This window comes from Triturus cristatus, chromosome 9 (assembly GCF_964204655.1).
Source record: "Triturus cristatus chromosome 9, aTriCri1.1, whole genome shotgun sequence".
NCBI lineage: Eukaryota > Metazoa > Chordata > Amphibia > Caudata > Salamandridae > Triturus > Triturus cristatus.
Window position 1 is genome coordinate 1,026,580,902 of NC_140592.1, and position 21,282 is coordinate 1,026,602,183.

The window sequence follows — 21,282 nt, forward strand, 5'->3', positions numbered from 1 at the left end:
TGCAGGTGTGGAAAGACTGGCGGAGAGTGCAGTAGCTCTAACTTCTTTAAAGTGCTTGAGGGCGGAGTTGATTTTTTTTTTACCAAAGAGGCGCAGAGTCCTATTAAAAGGCCTATCCATGATTGACTCCTGAACATCACCCGAGAAGCCTGTGGATTTGATCCATGTGTAGTGCTTGAACACCACGCTAGTACCAGCTGCTCTGCCCAAGAAGTCTGTTGGGCCCTGGCCTGACCAGATGACTTACGTGGCCGCATCACGGTCCTCTTGAATGGTTTGCAACAATTCCCATGAGGCATGGGAGTACCAGCCTAGCAAGCAGCTGACATCCTGTTCCAAATGCCTCAATTCTTTTTGACTTTGTCCGATGGAGGAAGTCACAATTTAGGTAAACACTGCTGGTGGAGGCCTGTACTACCAGGCTTTCTGGAGTATGGTATTGCGTAAGAAAAAGCGGGTCACCCGTGGTGGGTCTGTGACGATGTGACACTTCTCTGTTTTCTGGTGGACAAGAACAGGGTTTTTTGCAAGTGCCTATGAGGGTGCTGATGATGTCCTCACTGAAGGGCTGTAAGGGCTCTAATGATGATTATCTGAGCTCCCAACACCTCCATGAAGATGTTGATTTTTTTTTTTTTTTTTAATTAACTATTTTATTGAGTTTATTCCAAGAAAACAAAACCGTGCATTCCAGCATCATTTGACTAACCCCATGGTACATTCCCATTGTACAAATCCACTTCGAACAATCAAGTGCCCATTGTACATAATCCCAGTCCGACATAGTCCCAAATTCCTGGAATGTTTCTATGGGCAGCCCCTGGCTCTTTAAATGGGCCTCCCCGGTTGGGCGTACGAGTTCAGAGCCCTGCGCCACTCGGGCAGTGTGAGGGTATCTGGGGATTTACAATCACGTACATTGTCTCTCTATGCTACCAAAGAGGCCGTGCCCACCATAGTTCGTTGTAAGGTATTTCGAGTGCAGATCATTCCGTTCGATCAGTCTGAGACGGGCGGATACAGCAATTTGAGGGTGTTGATTTTTACCTCAATTGTAACTGTCGATCCAAAACTGCCGCACCTCTGATTTAAAGGGGAAAAAAAAAGGCAAACAAAGCAGATTCCTCCATGAAAGGTCCAGGGAGTGAGACCAGCCCTGTGTCAGGGGAAGTGTCCCGTCTACTGGCCTCTTGTCTGTGGATATAAAAATGGCGTCCTCTCATTGAAGGACAAACTCGCGCCCCCCATCCTCGGCAAAGGGTAGCTGCTGAAAAGCTGGCGCAGCGCTGGGGAAAGAAGGCTCCTCGTCAAGGGTCCGAGTTTGTCAGAGTAGAATGTATTGGGGCGAACGCCGCTTTGGCCGCAGTCCAGATGGATCGTGAGAGACGGGAGGTTGGCACACAGTGAGGCAGCATGTGGTTGGCACACAGTGAGGCAGCATGTGACGGCGCGGTCACTTGTTCACACAGGCAGAGGGAAGTCGCAGGGCCCACGTGCTTTGGCACGCAGGAGCACGGGACAAGGCGGATGTGAAGCTGTTTTTCCAACACTAAGATCGTTGTCTGTAAAGGGGAATTTTACTCTCTGCCTTCATAGTTTTGCTCCTTCAATAAAATCTGACATGTAATGCCCTGCTAGAATCCCCTACGCGCAAGGCACCTATGAACGGCTCCTGCCTCTCCAACTTCTCTTTCTCTGAAGTGCCTTTTTCTGTCCCTTTCTGTTTCTTTCCCCATGCCCATTTCTGCCTCCCCTCCTGTGCTGCTTCCGCTTCTTTTATTCCATCTGTTCTCTTTGGACCAGTCTCTTCTATCTCGACGTTTTATCCCATTGTCTCCTACCCCATTCTCATTCCTTTCTTGTGATGCCCTTCCTACCCCCATTTATTTTTTTTGCCCTACTCTCTTGTCCTCCCCCTGAGCCGCTCTCCTTCATCCTTTGGTCTGACATATTGAGTTTTCCCAAATATCAGACGGTTTTGCAGGAACTGATTAACCTGACTGGCTTCCTATAGAGAAACAGATTGTTTAAGGTTCTGTGCAGGGCTCAGAAAGCTCAAGTTTCCTAAGAAATACATGTTTTTTTGACATTCTTATCTGTATTTATCCTTATTTATTGATAATTTCACATTTATTTATCCTTATTTTGTTTAGTGTAAAAAATTGACGCTACAATCAGTGTTTTTGCACACTTAACCTATAAAATGTATACTCAAATTTGAATGTTTAGTGGGTTTTTGCCATTTACAATACAGTCTTATGAAGACATTTGCATTGTGGAATAATTCCAACAACTATGCAGCTGCAGCTCCTTGTTTCATCAGAAGATCTTTTTTCCCCCCACCTTCCCTGACAGTCTGCACAGCTACGGATCGAACACTCATGACTGACAGTATTGAGAATCATCCAAGGACCTCTTTTCTGTATTTTTGCACTGTATTTATCTTTAAAAATCAGTAAGAAAGTAAAACTGTGAGCCCTAACTATAGTGTCCAGAGTGGCGGGGGATTGCTGGTGTGGTAGATCGCTTACCTTTGCCACCGACACAATGTGTGATTGTGTACCTTTTTACATTGTCTTTGGTTGATTATAATCCTTTCCCTAAAGCTTTAAAGAAAACTAGCTCCTTACGAGCTGTTCTTCCTGTTTTTTATTTTTCCTTCTCGGTGCCTGGCTCTTGCTGAACTTGTGGTGCACTAGCACCAAGACACTCTTGGGCATTAGTGTGTTTTATAAACTTTTTTTTTCCATTTCATTTCCTGCCACCGGCCTCACTCCACACATTGTACTCGTTTCCCTGGTCCCAACTGCCTTGCCCCATTCCATCCCCTCACTCTGTTTTGGCCTAGTGACCTTTAGAGTCTCCAGGACAAAAGGTATCCTGACAATACAAGAGTGTTGCTGGGCTTTTTGAGGAATGGCTTGTGGGCGAAACAGTGCCTACAGCAAGGGCCGGACTAGAAACCCATATCAGCCCTGGCAAAAATGTTCAAACGAGCCCCCCACTGCATGAGACCGCAAATAGACCGGTGCTGGGGGAGCATGCTTGGGTCATGGCAGTCCATCCTTCTCTGAAAGCAGTCTGGAGTGCAGCCCGCCATGGGAAAGCCATTCCAGTCCAGCCTATAAGAGGGGATTACTGCAGACGGTGGTTCATTAGCTTTCCTCTGAGTTGAGATTAGTAAAATGAAAGTGAACCCCCTAACCCCCTCCTGGCTAGGGCAGTAAACCATGCGTTCTAATTTGTAAAAGGTCTGGCAAAGGACAAAACGGTCCAAATAATAAACTGTGACTAGAAGAACCAGCAGCAGCTCAGCAGAAATTTCTTCAGGATGTTACATACAGCTGTCAAGACTGGCAAGTAAAAACACGTTGCTTGTATTGTACGGGCAGTGGTTGTGTCTAGGACAGAAAAGCAAAGCTACTATTCACAAAAGAGCATGTAAGGTTTTATGAGCAGGGAGGGAATGGCCAAAATGGTTGGGCACTGAGCAGCAACCTGAGAGGAAGGGTACAACTGGGGACAGGGACAGATTTTAAGAGCAGGGACGTGGAACAGACACTGAGGTACAAGAGGTATATAAGAGGGAGGGCAAGGCTGAAGAGACCGCGTCGGGTGTTGAAAGCAGGCTAGGGAATGTGCAGACAGTGGGCATGGGACAGACACTGGTGCAACAGCACTCAGAAAGACAGGTCAGGGCTGGGGTCACACAGTCTGTATCGGAGGTGGCTGGGAGTGGGCAGGCTGATGGGCCTGGTATTAAAATGGGGATGGTGCGCACATTCTACACTTGTGTATTTTGCACCGTGATTTTGGATGTTCTTCTTCATTTTTAGGTTGAAGCTTACCAGACAGCGCAGCTGTCTGGTTTGCTGACGACATCTTGGGCACATTCAGAAAGCTTCCCTGGGAATGCATTCCCTTTGTTGCTTACCATTGGCTTTGTGACTCGCGTTTTGCTTGCTTTCGATTTGCTGGCTTTGTGTTTTAGGCTGTCCAGCTCGAGTTCGCCTATTCTCTTGCCCACACCCTATTTACTGTAATCGTCCACCAGTGCTTGATTTCTGTGAAGAGGCCTTTAAATCTTGTTCTTATCTTGTCACATTTCCTGTGCATTCAAAGACCGAGGTCAAATGTCAGGCTCTGTCTTCCAGGGAGCTTGATGTTTATTTTTCTTTCTCTGAATTCAAAGTGAGAGGATTTATGTGACAACCGTGCCAGCTCCAGGGAGTACTTGAGGAATGCTGTACGATGTTTTTTTTCTTCTAGCAAACAACCAAATTTAAATGTCTGTAAATGAACTGTGCAGCTATTTCAGAATTGGAAAACGCAAAATAAAGCACATTTTTGGATATTTCCGAAGCATGGTGGAAACATATTTTATAACGATCAAAGCAAATAAATTCACTAGGGCATGACGTTTCCATACATTATCGTGTGTGCACTGAATACTTTTATCAGTAAAACTGTATGTCTCTGCAACTGTAATGGTGACTTCAATTGAAGATGTGTTGTCTGTAATGGAAGTGCATTACCATACCATACATGCTCCACTTTACCCAACACGACTCTACTCTGCACCACTCCACTGCGCTCTACTCTGCACCACTCCACGTTACACCAGGCCATTGCACTCTGCGCCACTGTACTCTACCTTGCACTACTCCAGTCTACGCCACTGCACTCTATGCCATTTCCTTCAACACCTCTGCTCCACTCTATGCCATTGCACTCTACCCCACTGTTGTCTAGGCCACTTCACTCCACTCTCCTCTGCACAACACCACTCCACGTCACTCCGCCACTCTGCAACACTTCAATCTATACCAATAAAGTCTAAAACAATGTACTCTACTCTGTACCACTCCACTCTATGCCAATCCACTGTCTCCAATCCACTGTACACCACTCTAATCTATGCACAACTGCACTGTGCCTCTGCACTCTACACCACTTTACGCCATTACTCTACACCACTGACTACTACCCTGCATCACTGCAATCTATGCCACTTCACTCTACTCTGAAACCATCTACTGTATTCCACAGCACTCGGCGCCACTGCACTCTCCTCTCTACCACTGCTGTCTATGCCACTGCACTCTACACCACAGCACTCTGTGTGGTATTCTACTCTGCAAAACTGCACTCTGAGCCACTGAACTCTACGTCACTCTACTCTGCACTACTGCACTCTGCAGTAATTCACTCTACTCCACTATACTCTGCTCCACTCTACGCAACTGCACTCTGTGCCACTCTACACCACTGTATGCCACTTGACTCTATGCCACTCTACGCCACTCTACCCTGCACCACCGCTGCACTCTACGCCACAGCACTATACTATGCACCACTCTAATCTACGCCACTGCATTGTATGCCGCTGCATTCTACGCCACTATACTCTGCAACACTCTACATCAGTCCACTCTACTCTACGCCACTCTACTCCCCTGTAACTCACTCTACGCCATTGTACTCTATGCCATTGCACTCTACACCACTCTACTCTACCCTACTACATTCTTTGCCAATGTAGTCTACGCCACGCTACTCTGCATCACTTCACTCTCGCCACTTCAATCTGCCACACTCCACTCTACTCCACTCCACTGCACTGTAGGCTGCTGCAGTCTATGGCACTATACTTTACGCCACTCTAGTCTGCACCACTCTACGCCACTGTACACCACTACTCGACACCCGTGCACTGTACGCCAATGTACTCTATTATGCAACACTCTGCGCCACTGTATTCTATAACGCTGCATTGTATACTGCTGAATTCAGTCGCTGCACTCTGCCACTTTACTCTGCAGCTTTCTATGCCAATGCACTCTGCACAGTCTACTCTACGCCACGACTCCACTCTGCGCCACATCAATACACGACTCTCCTCCAGTCGCCATTCCACTCTAAAGCACTCCACTCTCCTCTACGCCATTACCTTTTAGCCTACTGAAGAGCAGCCACGCTGGTATATAACCTGGCTGAATAACACTGGCAAAGTCCATAGCTCTTGCATAGGCGAGATCTATTGGCTGTGCCAATCCTTGTTATAAAGATTTGCCATTACGTCAATTTCAGTTGAATCTCGTGGGTTGCTTTCTAACCTGGTTTCAAAACAAGCAGGGAAACTCACTTATGTTCCAGGAGAGTCAAATAAGCATAGTTGATAAATTGCGGCTATCCAAAGCACTTTCCTAACAATTGTTTATGTTCAAATGTTTCACATCGCCATCATCCTGCCACCTAGCGGCTGAGCTCGGAAAAACGTCTTTTTATTTCCGCAACCAGTCGAGACTTAAAAAACAAAAAAAAAAGTTTAATGTTGTTCTCAGAAAAAGGTCTTTGTTGACATTTAGATAGTGCACACTTTTCTCAAGCAAAGTGGAGCGCCGTACTTTACCGGGGTGGGGCTGGTTTTAGAAGATGCTTTAAGCGAGTTTTAGACATTTGACTTGCTAATTACATAACGCAGATTTACAATTCCATTTCATTTAACATATTGACGGTTTTAGCCTTAGGCACGTGAATATTGAGTTATTTTCCCAAAAATGATATGAAAGTCGTTGACTTTTTGTAGGGGTTCTAGGTTCCAGGTTCAGCAACCTTAAGACGACCAGACAAGAACCCTCCGGGGATCAGGGCCCGAGTTCAGAAAAAAAGGCACTGGACGTTTATGCCAGTTAGTGTTATTAAATCCTCTTTTACTAGTGAAAGCTGAGCCTTATACACACATGTTCATGTGTGTTAAAATACCTTCTGATTGGGCTTCGACCCCGAGATCTGCAAATCACACACAGTTTTCAGCAGAAGAGGTTAAGCCACTGAGTTAAAGGCACAACCCGAAGAATGGGAGAGAAATCGCCATGTGGGCGCATTACCACTGAGCATGTTCCGACACTCATTAAATGTCTGTGCATCTCTTGCACCCAGTGTCCACGCCACCCTTCTTATCCATCGATGCTGCCTTGCCTCCCCTCCACCATTGTCCCTGTGGCACTGCCCCCCCCCCCCCCCTCCCCCCGGAGCTTTGCACCCCTCGGGCTTGCTTGCCTTCTGTACCTCGTTGCCTTTGTCCTTTGTCCTCTAACTGTACCTCCTGGCTGCCTTGCCCATGGCTTCTTTGTTTTCCTTTCCATGTACCCCCCATGTGTCTTGTAGCTCGTGCACCCCTTGAACGTCTTTGCCCTTGCGACCTCTGAGAGATTGACTCTTCCGCCATGTTTGCAAAAGAATCACCTGTGTCCCTCTCCAGTGAGATGAACCACTGGTCCAATGCAGTCTTGTGTGAATGAAGCTTTTTGACGCAGCTGTCGCTGTTGTGTGTGAGAGGGACGCTTGTGTTGCCTCTGCCCCTGTGATACCTGTGTTGTGCGTCTTACTAAAGTTTAGAATACATTTCCACTCTACAAAACCAACACAATTGGTTTGTCATTTCTTTTTTTCTTTGCAGGCAGCCCGGATGGGAAGATTGTTATTGTGGATGTGAGTCCCTGCCCCACTCAACCGTGTCCACTCAAAAAAGGTGAACTGTACAACATTAACATCACGTTCTCCAGCGGTAGGTATCTGTTATACAGCACTTTTTACTTACTTGGCGAGTGTCTTGGTGTTTTGTAGACTTGTGTGTGCATCAGCTAGTACATCCAGAGTGCCGAGGGCCACATCAGTTCTTCTGAGATTAGTCCAAACAGGCTACAAAATACAGCAACATCCGATAGCTCGCCATTGTTGGCAAGAGATTACTTTAAATCATCCACTCCTGATTGCTGCCTCACCCTTAACTAAATTTCAGGCATCACAGAATGCATCTGAGTGCCTCGTTCTAAGAATAGGAGTGTTAGCACTCCTCACACACCTACTTCTTAAGCATATAGAATGCACTTATATCCTAGGAAGACGAAACGTATTCCTGTCCTGGCTCAAACAACCCTAGCACTTTCCGAGGATGATCATTTCTACTTTAAAGGCACATTCCCACCAGACCAGTATTTTTACAAACGGGCAGGATTTTTCATATAAAGGCCGGTAAACCAAGTAATGACACAACATTTATGCATCACATTGGGAAGACTGGCCTACTGACTTTACCAGTGCTTGTTTGCATTGGTACTGCCGCCCCCGAAGTAAGCATGCTCATGCATTACAATGCACGTGTGCATACAGCAGCCATCTTGGAATGGTAAGAAAAGCCACACATGCGCCAGTTGTGCAGTGGGTAAGTGTGGGTGTAAGGGGGCGGCCGGACGACCTGTGTGTACATGTGCCAAATAAGGAGAAATACCTTCGGCTGAAACTAAGGCTGATGAGCAGCCCTCTTAGTGCTTAAAAGTAACTTACCACAGCTAGTAGCCAATGGGTTGTCCTAAAGCCCCTTTCTCCATATCTTCCTGTAAAATGTAGGTGTTGTGTGGTCTGTAGTGTATGTGATGCAAGCTCTCACCAAATAGTTAAAGCTGTATGTAGCAAGATCAAAATCTTCAAAAAATTCCTGAACGGCAGCATTTTTTAACCTTTAAATATAAACGTACAATTGTAGATACAAGGTCAGAATCACTGCAAATGCATATAGTGCCGTTTAAACGAGTATTTAATAAGCAGAGGTAAGACTGCCATGTTAGAACAAAGACTATTGCGGAATTCACAGAAGTTCTTAATTGAGTACCCTTGCAGATTCTCAAAACCTGAACAAATGGGCAATATATTGTTCTAAGCTAATTTATGGCTAAAGACAAGAGAGAGAGACCACAAAGACAAAGGTCACATGATTCGGCCACACCAAACTGTCGGAAGCTAGAGCTATTGATGAAGAGGGGTGATACAAAGTGTGTGTTTGTTACATATATGATGTTTGTAGCATGTGTTGCTGTGGATATGCACTTTCTGCATACTCCTGACATCTAGCGTTCAGACAGTTGCAAGTTGTTTTTCTTCCAAGAAAGTCTTTTGAGTCACGGGGTGCACTGGGACTCGACCCTTAGTTGGCAATGCGCATGCACACAGGCGCCATGTTAGATTGTTTTTTTCCGCTGTCTAGTTCGGATATGTATAGATGGGGCTCCAAGACTCAACGTGTTACTTGCATTCCTTTAGGTCCACATGGTGAATGTGATGCATATATTCGGGAAAAGCTTTTGTCGTCCACGCTATCTTCAATGACATACTTACGAGACCAACCATAGCCGATCGACTCCCAACCGCTATGGCCTCTGGCCCGCTCCGGGGCTGTGTGCCTCTTGTCTTCGACGACTTCTCTTTAGATAATGCACAGTGGGTAATAAAATGGACTCCTTTCCAGAACTGTCACCAGTGCCACGCAAAGTACCTCTGCTTCTCCACCGACCACAATCCCACCACTTGTGAGGCCTTCCTCACCTATTTAGAAAAAGACCATCTGAAACCGTTGGTTTTTTGTTGTGCGCATCAAAAGATACACAGATAATCCTCAACAGCATCCATGACGTATTTAGAGAACCAGCCACGCTCCCAGTCGATCGTGGACTTCAGGTCTCTCAATTGATAAATACTTTCTTAATATTTCAAATTGTTAACCCTCAAGAAGGTCATCCCTTTGCTCTAGCAAGGGGACCACATGACCGTGTCAGCCCTCAAGGACGCCTACTTTGGTATCCACAGGCAATGCACTGTGGGTGACTTGTTCAAGCTTCTTTGCTCACGCTTTTTCACCTCTCCCGCGCTCCTTCCACATGTGGTGCGTAAGATGTGTCAAATATCCTAAACCCCGGTCCTAGTAGCATGCACGTGGCCTGGATAGTTCTGGTACTCAACATTCTTTGAGCTGGTAATCAGCCCCCATAAGAAGCACCCCAACAGGGTGGACCTTCATACCGGAAACCAAGGTGAGATCAGATACCCACACCCCAGCCAACACAATGTAGTGATCTGGCATCTGAGGCCCTAGAATTCGGCTACCTCTTTCTTCCGCAGGAGTGAATAACCATATTGCCTGAGTCGCGTAGGCCTACCACATGACCCTGCTATGCAGCAAAATAGAAAGAAATAGTACATTTTTGCATCCCTAAACACCTTAAGCCCACTGCCCAGGACATCATCTGTTATCTGCTCCTTTTACAAAAATCCGGGCTTACATACACTTCCACACAGCTACTTTTAGCCGCCATAGCCACTTGCATGCAAAACGGGGAGCACTCCTCCCCTTTTTACATCCCTGTAATTAAAGTGTGCACTGAGTGCCTCAAAATGATCATCCCTTCAAGCACCCCACCCACCCACCATGTTCTGGTGTGGAATCTCAATGTGGTTCTTACCAGGCTCCCCCTTTGAACCCTCACGCTCCTGCCTTCTCCAATTCCTTTCTTGGAAAGTAGCTTTCCTTGTAGTAGCTTTCCTTGTAGTCCTAACATCCCTCAGGTGCACCAGTAAGTTACAGCCCCCACGCTGCAGGAATCCTTTCAGTTGGAGAGACAGAGTTGCACTCAAACAACCCAAAATTCATCCCTAAAGTGTATTCCCCATTTCATGTAAACCAAACCATAGAGCTCCGAGTCTTCTTCTCTCCTCTCGGTAGCAGAGAGGGCACGACACACCCAGAGGTCAAACTGGCTCCCATGTACTACATAGATGGGGCCAACGTCTTTCCCAAAGCTGACTGGCTCTTCGTAGCCTTTGCCAAGCCCCACAAGGTCTAACCTATTTCTAAGGCTAGTATTGGAAGCTGGATAGTGAAATACAATTAGCCTTGCTGTCACAAAGCCAAAGACCACTCCCTGTTACCCCAGGACACGCTCTTCACGCAAGACAGTGGCACCTTCGCCTTTCTTGGCGATGTCTACCTTGCTGGTATATGTAGAGCAGCTACATGGTCAACACGACACACATTTTCCAAGCGGTGTTGTGTGGATTTTTTAGCCAGACAGCAAGCAATGGTTGACTAAGGCTCAATGTCGCCAGTGATTAGTAATCTAGCGATAAAGTGACATTGAGACTTGACGAAGAGGATAACCTCGAAACACGTGTTGGCTGGCATTACGTTTAAAAGGAGTTTTGAGATGGCATCGGTATTACCAAACTAGATTTAAGAATAACGGATACTTCGTTTCTTAATGGAACTTTAGAGCATGACATTCTTCATTATGATATTTAACTGATCCTGATTATTTTTCTCCCTCTAATAGGATACTTAGTATATATGGTACACCTGTGGGTTAGTTTTGGCGGAAAAGGCGCCAGGCTGAGTTTCTAAATCTCCAGAGTTATAGGTTTGGAACATCTAATCAGAATATTACCGTTGAAGAACGTGCTACATAATTAGCATTTTATGCACGTAAGAATCCCTTGCACATAATGTGGTCCCCCAAGCCGCATTACCCTAATAACCCTGACAGTAATAAGGCAGGCAAGCAGGGAACAATTTCCATATTTTTAGACTACTGCATTTGGTGCAATAAACGGACCCAAACATGTAAACATACACCCAATATACTTTTTTATAAATTATTTGTTTAATTAAGAGGCTGGCAAAAGCCAGACCTAAAAGAACAAGTTACTTATCTTCGGTAGCGCTCTCGCTGGTGGATGCTCTGTCTAACTGCAAGTTCCTCACCTTGTAGCTATTCCCCAGGCATCAGACTGGATCCTGAAAAATTTCAAAAGCGGTACTCCTGTGTGCCGGTAGATTGCGCCATGCAGCTCTGCACCGACTTGTTTCTGCTCCAGAAATTACAAACTAAGGCACGTATAAATGCCATCCATGTGCGCTGGAGTCAATTTTTTTTTTACAGGCTTGTCCATGCCCTGAGATGTAGAGTTCAACAGCTAATTGGCATGATCTGTGTGCAAATCTCTAGGTTATGACTTTTTTTAGATGGAAAAAGAGTGCAAACCCACCCCCCTTCTCCCCGCTTGTTGCAGTACCACATGGTAGTGGTGTTGTACTTAAGAACCTGTACTGCCTTCCTTTGATGATTGGCAGGAAGGTATGCAATATCAAGCGTATCTCCTTTTACTGCAACAGATTGATGTGGAGTCTGGTTTCCGTGGAGACCAGAATCGGACTCTCAGGCATCCACTGCACCCTGCTCCACCTCCCCCCCACCCCCCGCCCCTCCCCCTCCCAACTCAGCAGCAGTGCATCATTCACCACCTTCCGCTCTGACTAGGGTAAAGAAAGGGGCTTGTTGCTGGCCCAATCACGGTTGAGGAGCCACCACTGGAGATGTTTTGCAGCCTCCTCTGATACCTGGTTTTCCTGGTACTGTGCCCACTCTGACTTTAGATCTCACTGCAGAGCCTGATTGTGCCCTCTTGTATGTTCAACCAGCTGGATGCAGGAGACAAACAGTCCCCGTAGCCTTGGTCTTAATCACTGGAATCCAGGGCATCAGGATTACAGCCCAAATGTTCTGAACTCTCCACTCCAGGGGAAAGGCACAACACTGCATCGTATCCAGGATGGCTCTAATGAGTGTATTTAAAAGACCCTTAGTAAAGGGCAGGAGAGGTTCGGCAGGGGCCTGGCGAGGCTGGATTATCGCTGCAAGGATGTTGATTTTGATCTCCCACAGTCAGGATCTGCAAGTTAAGTACCTCTGCAGCCCTTCTGATCACCACTTCAAAAGATGCACTCTCCTCTGTGGCAGGCAGGACCAGGCGGTGGGACTAACTCCGCATTTGGTGAAGTGTCCAGACTACACATTTATCCTCATTGTCTCAGAAATTCTAGCTTTTTTCGAAATTTGAGCCAAACATTTGTTATGTCTATACATGACTGCGTTGTAAAGGAAATGTCTTGGAAGTGTGCCAAAAGCATACGCACTGATGGACTTGTAGCGATGCCAAGGTTTAGACAGATTCAGCTTGGAGCCGGAGACCACTATACGTTGTGGATCCTCCAGCAGTATTGGCGTCCAAGTCCAAGGAACTCAAAGGTGCTGGGGCCGAAGTCCGCACTGAAGCTGGTGCAAAACTTGAGGTTGGTTTGAAAGGTACAGATGATGCCAAAGACAAGCGCGCTAGCAGGAGTCTGACTAGAGGTCCCTGCAGATCACTGGGGCCGGAAGATTAGTCTAAAGGAAAACAGGTGTGCAGATAACAAGCACTGGCTTCCTGCAATGTTGCCAATGGACCCGGAAACTCGGGTTCATTGGGCCCGGACTCTGAATCTGCTCCCCAAGAGTTTGGGAGCGAAACTGAGTGGCAGGTTGACCGTCTCGCACCTCTTCTGGAGATCAGGAATGACGTCAAGAGGCCAATTTGACTCCAACCAGTCAGTGCTGAGTTTGCGGTATTTTATAAAATAGAGCTTTACTTTGCAATCCCAAATATCCTTCAGGTTACCATTATGGAAGGAGGAGAGGACATTTCCCTTGCACACTGGTAAAAGTTTGAGAAATAAAAAACTACAGCTCCAGATTTGCATCGGAAGTCACAGAAAGAAAATAACTGACGTCATCTTGCATTGGTGGCCTATGTATGTGGCTCCATTCTAGAGTGTAACGAAGTCTGCGGAGCCGCACGGGGCACTGCTTTAAACATTTTTACAGATACATTCTGACATCTGGAGAATATTCACAGCGTGTGGAATCTTTTGTTAGAAGTATCCTTCAGAAAAGTTAGCTTTATAAAAATAAAGTGCTCTTTCCCACTTTCACCAGATGGTGCGATGTATGCGAAACATGTGAGTAAAACCGTTGTTGCTGTATTTCCTGTGTGCATATACTGCACTTGGGTGCTGAAACGCTTTGCAGATGGGTAGCGGTGGTTGGTCCAACGCTGCGTTGTCTCTTGATTTGCCTCTTTAATCCACCACCAGACACGTGCTGCCTCCTTATCTCACTCTTTCAGGTTCTTTTTCATCCCTGCTTTCTCCCTTTGTCACTGTTTTCCTTATTTCTCTGTTCCCCCCCCCCCCCTTCCCTCTTTCGTGTTTTTCTACTCTTGCTGTAGATCACACTTTGTTGACCCCATCTGCACCCACTGGCTCAAATTAAGTACTGCATATGTGTAGAGGTTGCTTTAGAGTGGCGCAGTCTTTGCCTACTTCTTCTGAGTTCTGGAGACCTGAGTCCACTATCTCCACAGGGTACTCATTCTGTAAGTGAATGGAGAGGCTCTTTTTGAATGTGTGTCCTATGTTTCACCTGTTAATCTATTATTTGCCTTGCTGCGTCTTGTTTCCCCTCAGCTGTGGATACCCAGAACACCACGGCCCTTGTTCACGGCATTTTGGCAGGCGTCCACATCCCTTTCCCCATCCCTGAGGCCGATGGATGCAAGTCTGGAATTTCCTGCCCAGTTATGCATGGAAACAGCTACAACTACATGACTTCACTGCCCATCAAGAGCATGTATCCTTCTGTAAGTTGTTCCACCAATGCGGTTTGATCATTTCTGGGCTTTCCATGGTTTGGGGTCGAGGGTCACTATTACTGTTCATGACTCCTCACCCTGCTAGAGAGGATCTCAGACTTTAGTAAGGTTGCCTTTCACCGCCATCGCTGGGTTGGGATCACATAGGGCAGCATAAGGGTAAACATGAGGGGTGGGTTTTAAAAACTTTTTATTGATTTTATAAAGAAGGCAGGCAGTGGTTCGTCTTAAGTGACATATACATAGGACACAGGTTTGTACAACACTATTGTGGAGCAATAGTGCGGCAACCCAGAATGACATGGCATATTAACTTTTAGTCCTACAACGCAGTCGGAGAGCCTCCATTCACATGTGTACTGAGTGACTTGCTGCTGTGAGCGCATGCACCTCCAACTTTGGACCAAGGCCTGTCTGTGCATGGTTCAAGCTGTATGCCTCTGATGTCCGCCCAGTCCTTCCAAATTTATTTATAAAGTTTTATATAACGCAAACTTGACCCTAGAATCTTCTAATGTTTCTGTATATCGGGCACTCCAACCCCATACAATAATCCATGCCCTATGTTCATGTCTCAACTGAAGGTGCAGCCATATCCTTCAAGGCTCTGATAATGTATTGATTGGCAATGATCAGATCCAGCCAGAGTAGCACTCAATGGGATTGAGTTCCTCCCAGGTCATCTGTGATGTGCAGAAGGATAAGCTTGGGTTCCCAGGGGATATTTCATCGCAGCACCCCCTCTAAAGTGTCCCAGGAATCTGATGCAAAAAGAGAGAGAGAGAGAGAGAGAGAGAGCGCGAGCGAGTGCAGGACACTGCCAAAAAGTGTGAGGTCTGTCAGCTTGTGAGTCCTCGCACCTCAGTCAATTCCCGGTCACTATCCGGCCCAGGCCATGCAGCTGGGCTCTGGTGAGGTAAGCGCGACGAAGCAGCTTTAGTTGTATAAGTCGAAACTGAGCTGCTATAACCTCCTCTCTGGCGGCCTCCACTACCTCCCTCCAATCACGATCATCCATCTGACCCAACTCCCCCTTCCATGCCCTCCTCACAGCCACCAACGCATCTGGCAAATTACGCAGAATTATTTTATGGAGCTTATGTTCCTTAATGTCTGTGAGAAGGACTTTGGCTTCCATTGGGGAGAATTTGGGGGATGGTCTCCTCTGATGGGATGGCTGGTAAGAATGCATGGCAAAGCTGCAAGGAGCGAAAGAACTGCGTACGATGCATGTTGTATTCTGCTTGCAGGTCCTGGAAGGACTTCAGCCTCCTGCTATGTATCATGTCCCCCAGGGTTGAGATACCTATGATGTCCCATGCAGAGAAATCATGCATAGCCGCTACATGCGGAAGTCTAGTTCCCGCCACAGCGGCGGTGGGGGGTGGTTTCAACAATCTCCTGAGACTAACCGATATTTTGACCTCCATCTCTGTGCTGGGAGCCTATGGGGCTTTATACATATTTCCCACAAATGTGGGACCCACAAAGCTTTATATTTGGGTTCTTTAAAGCCATATCTTAGTTGATCTCACTCTAGGACTGAATGTGTATGTGGTCTTCTACATCTACTTCCGGATCCCTGTAGGGCTGCATATGAGATTTTTTTACATCATATCTGGGACGTTGTAAATCTCTGTTTCGAGATCCTTCAAATGCACTCTTGAGATGATACCCCCGTGGTGTTGTACACAGGTCTTTTGTTTTAACCTGTAGGTCCCTGTAGGTCTATACATGAGAACACTTACACAGGGCACTGTAAACCCACATGTAAGGGTGAGTCGCCTCTAAATCCGGTCTGAGAGCACTATTTATGGTGATCTATAGCCAGTCTTAATCTCCATCTTTGGACAGAGATCTCCATAGGTCATACATGAGGGTTTTTTTTATATGCACCTCTCTGACCTGGAATAGATTTAATGAGTGCCCACCCTCTCCATCTCTGAGTTCAGGCCACTTGTAAACCAGCATATGAAAATTATTTACCACTGTCTCTAGTGCCTTGGAAAGATGTATAGAGCTGCCCTTTAACACCTTCTGTAGATTGATTCACTGCAGGGCTATAGACTGTTACTTTGGAGTCCGAAGCCTGTAGGGTTGTGTATGACAACTTCATTTACCTCTATATTTACCTCTATCGCTGGGCTGAGTTCACGGCAGTGCTGTTCCATAGCTTACTTTGGTCCTGAGGTCCTGTAGGAATGCATTTTGGAGTCTCTTACCTCCATTTCTGCACTGTGGTCATCACAGGACTTACGTTTGGGGGTCTTTAACTTGTTCTCGGACGCCATGTAGGCTTGGGTACAGCACTGGCACTAGAAGAAAGGGTGCTGCATCACTCCAGAATAACCATGCTGGAGTTCAGAAGGTGAAAGGGCAACAAAGAAAAATAAAACCCTTCGTCCCCTTCAACCTTAAATCAGCAGTGCAAGCTCTAGCGATCCCCAGGTTAGACTATGGGAGTGCTACCCTATGGGATCTGCCGAGATCCAAGTTGGCTCCGCTAAGGGCATCCCTTAACTCTGCTGCAAGGCTCCTCACTGTATCAAAAAAGTACATCCACATCACTCCAGATCTGAAGGCACTAAACTGGCTCCCTTATAAGGCAAGGATTCAGGCGGAAATTGCTTGCATGACCCACAAAGCCCTACACTTCAACACACCGAACTAACTAGCTGACAAATTGGAACTGTCCGGCGGTGGCAGATAATCTAGAAGCACCAGCACCTTACTGTTGAAACCTCAGAATTTCGGAAAAAGAAAATCTACACTGAGCCTTCTCCAGATTGGCCCCTAGAATCTGAAACTCCCTGCCCCCTGAAATCGGACTGATCCCTTCAATCACTTCTTTCAAAAAAGAAGTCAAACTGTTTAATGAACAAATCTCTACCCTGAACCCACTGACTCATTCTCTGGATACTGATAAGACGCAGTTCTCCAACCAGGGTTTGCACACACCGTCTGAGTCCTGGTTTATAACTCACTGTCCCACTCCTGATTTGCAAAGGACATTGTTAGCGTTTATTTCTTGGTTATCTATTTTCTACTTATTGAACTATTTGTAAAGCGCTCCGATACCCTTCTAGGGTCAAGTTCGCGCTATATAAAACTTTATAAATAAAGAAGCCTCTTTATTTTTTTTATTTTTTTTAAATAGTTGTTGCAGAGGTCAAATGTCAGGTAATATCTTCTGACAAATTGCTGCTTATTCTTTTAACATGAAGAATGATGTTTACTTTTCTTCTTCTGAGTGCAGCGTGAGAGGGTTTTGGAAAGTGAATTATGTGGCCATCTTACTAGGGTTTGAAAGTGTCTAAGGAAAGAGTACATTATGTAAAAAAAGTTCCAACACGAGACAACTTAAATCTCAGTAAATGCACTGTACAAATATTTTAAAATATCAGCAGTTAAAAAGGCATGAATGAAGCACTTAAGAAATTCTGAAGTGTGATGGATACAGAGATTTTAATGGGCTCAAAACAAGGCAAGATACTTTACCCGGTGATGCGCAAATGATAAATATTAGCTGAAACCCTATTTCCACACATTATCCTTTGAGCGCTATATAGTTTTATAAGGTAGGAGAGATTAAAGTGGCATCTTGGGTTCTGAGGCCAGATCTGTAACCATGGTTTCTGAGTTCTCTGTTTGCCTTTACAGATGAAGCTGGTGGTCGAGTGGGAGCTCCGGGATGACCACAACAAAGACCTATTCTGCTGGCAAATTCCTGTTGTTATCACAGACTAGAGACCCCAACTGACTGCGCAGGTCCTGCAGATGATGGACTGTACAGATGCAGGGTGTGGGTGGGCGGATTAGACGACATGATTTTAAATTGCATCTTTCTAAAATCCCAGACCCTCTGGACACAGTGCACCGCTAGCAGCAAGGGAGCCGACTGGAACAAGGACAAATTCAGCTTTTAACGAGAAGGAAGAAATTAATTATGTTATCATTATTTTTATTTTCATCGTTCTGGAGAGAGCCATGCAGGGGGCAGTGGTGTTGAACCTTACTCACTTACCTGTGGACCAGTTCTCAGGGGTAGCCAAAGGTTACAAGGCTTTTAGTATACATGGGAGCCATACTGACTACAGTGGGAAGTTGTCCATAAGGGCCACAGTAATTGCTGTGGAGCATGACTAAGATGGACAGCCATGGGGCCATCCTATGAACTTTGTATTAAGATCCAAGACGACAGGCAACGGGGAGACCTTCTGGCTGCGGTTGAGAAGTTTCTGTAGGTGGTGGTCAAGATTTACCATCATGACTATTTTGGAGTGGAATGTCAAGGAAAAAATGGGAGTTTTTGACTGCTGTGGAATGCGGTCTGCTGAGGCAGCTAGTGAAAAGCTGCTCTGTAGTGTGATCCACTGGGGAAGCCAATGCAGAACCATTGTCAACATTTTGGGGCAGGATCCAGACTTGTAGTAATAGGGAGCCACCCTGATTGCTTTTTAGTGGGATTCACCAGGGCACCTAGTGTGGAGCTATCTTACAGCCCCAGAATGCATTTGCTTCTGACTGCAAGGGCAAAGGGTCTGTAATTGTCTGCTACTAGACACCACCCGCACTGCCCTGGTGTGGCATCCACGTGAGGTAGCCAATGAGTCGCCACCTTGACTACTCAGAAGTGGGATTGGTATGGACAGCCATGGGGAAACCATTTGGGCTTCTCTGGCCTGGAATGCATAGCCACATCAATGTACCGTCCCTGTTACTATATACCCAGAATGCTGAGTGTTAATCGGGGACCTACATAGATGACTAAATGAATTGTCCTGGTAGCTCACTATACATATCTGAGTGACTCAATGACCTCTTACATGATAATTCCGCCTGCCATTCCGGTTTCCTGCATGTGCTAAGAACCAGAGATTCCTTATTTTCGCTTTTGTCAGCCTTGCTCCTTGCATTCACCAGGACCTAGACTGGTTCTTGCTTGTGCTGGAATCCAGGCAGGCTGCTTACTTTTGCTGAGAGCTAGACTCTTCATGGGTGCATTGGGCTCCAGCATGTTCGCTGCTCTTGCAAGGATCTAGACGTGTTCCTTACATGTGCTTGGGCCTACCCTGGTACCCTTGGTCGTGCTAGAGCTAGGCAAGAGTCTTGCAGAAAGTAGGTTTCAGCCTAGTTCGTTGTTTGTACTACAATGTCTTCTTCAGTGCTCACTAATGGTCCTTTTATTTCGTTCTCCCTGCAAGAAGCTACAGCGTTTATGCACCTCTTTATGAATGATGTGGATAGAAGGGGAAGGGCAGGGGGGTAATTCCAATTTATGGCTGGTATTATCAGGTGGATGTTTTAAAACCTTTCAGATGAAGCCACGGAGACTGGCTACCCAGAGGAGAAGTAGACTCCTGCTGACTCTTGTGTAGTCTGATTGTTTCATGTGTAAATCATTCCACAGCAAACCAACACAAATCTGGTCTTGCATGACTAGCAACGTACACAAACTGATTTGTTTTGTTTTTCTCGAACGTTTTAAAGAAAATATGTAAGTGGCCAATGATCCATGTGCCTTAACAGATGTAATAATGTTTTCTAACTCTTTAAACTTTAAATAAATACAGTTTTTGAAAGAAGCCCAAGGGGTGTCTTTTATTTTTGGCTGACGATTAGCACGATAATCAATTGCTGTCCTTCTGCCATCCTCGTTTTTTGCTCCATAAATCTTGATGTGAAATGAGTAGAGTTCTGTGACCTACATCTGTTTTCCTGCATATACCTAACACTCTACCAGACTCAAACTTACTCATTTCCATAGCCCATTTGAATTGTAATCACTGGGCTCTCTTTGAAACCTATGACCAGGAAGTCTCGTGTCAGGCCTAGATTTGTGAAACCCTAGGCCAGGATCTCATCAGGGAGGACAGAGCCCAGGCCTGCCCCTAACCAACCCGGGAAGATCCGTGTTATCAAAATCTGATATCTTTGATCACCCTCAAGCTTTAAGCACCCAGGGTGTTTCAGGGATGTTCATCAAGAAGTCCACTGGTTCACCATTACTCCCTCCCACTCTTTCAACTCTGGACTCTGCAGCTTAATGTACTAAAGGAAGCTGGAAGAGCCGGTCCCTGTCCCATTCTCCTGTGTTTTCATTTCACTCCCAACACCACACTTCTTTCACTCTGCATGATCTCGAGCCCTGCTCTCCCCTTTCTATTATTGTTTTCATCTGACCCCTTTTCCTATCCCTTGCACTTCTAAGCTGTACTTTAAAATGTACCCCTATACCTGTTACTTTGCCCCGCCTTTTTATCAGCACCCTTTCTCCTGTCTCTTTTCCCTCTTTACAATTTTGTTTCAAATACCCCCTCTCCCTTTTTTTGCCAGCTCACTCTAAAATCTCTCTGATTGGGCCCATTGTTTGGGGTTTGTGAAAATTAATTTCAGCATAAATTCTGCCTGCAGATTCGCGTGAAGTTGCAAAGTTTGTGGACTTCACTCGTGGAATACATTTCCTGCAGAAGGTTTGTGCAGGGAAATGTTCCTGCTAAAACTTTAATTGTTGGAGTGTAACAAAAGGCCTCTTTTTGTATTGTTGCCCCCAAAGTATTGGACAGGTCCTGATAGTTTTCGACCAAGAGAGTGCACTGAGGCCTGCTAACCAGACCTCCGTGCCAGTGCCCTGACCCTTAAACCTTTCTGTTTGATTGGCCTACACCCAATTGACGTACGCTGACTCACTTCTATTTCGCTAACATATATTGTACTGGACGTCCCCAGGGCCTATAGGTTCTAGTGTCCCATCAGGGACTGCATCACTTGTGCCACCCTGAGGGGGGACGGGTAACACATGGCTCCCAGTCTGCCAAAGCAATTTGTAACTGCTAACTTTACGTTGCCATTTTAAGCAATGGCAAAGACCAATCTCCCTTTTTAATGTGTGCAAGTCACTCCTACAGCAGGTCTATTGATTCC

General features: G+C 46.0%; 1 protein-coding gene across 1 annotated transcript in view; it reads left to right on the forward strand.

The window, feature by feature from the left end:
- Positions 1 to 19,943, forward strand: part of NPC2 (NPC intracellular cholesterol transporter 2) — a 44,519-nt gene extending 24,576 nt beyond the window's left edge. The window contains exons 2-4 of the mRNA XM_085626761.1: positions 7,463 to 7,570; positions 14,174 to 14,346; positions 18,019 to 19,943. Of these exons, the coding sequence (XP_085482887.1) occupies positions 7,463 to 7,570; positions 14,174 to 14,346; positions 18,019 to 18,105 (368 nt within the window). The 3' untranslated portion in view covers positions 18,106 to 19,943. The remainder of the gene's footprint in view (positions 1 to 7,462; positions 7,571 to 14,173; positions 14,347 to 18,018) is intronic.
- Positions 19,944 to 21,282: the final 1,339 nt, after the last annotated feature.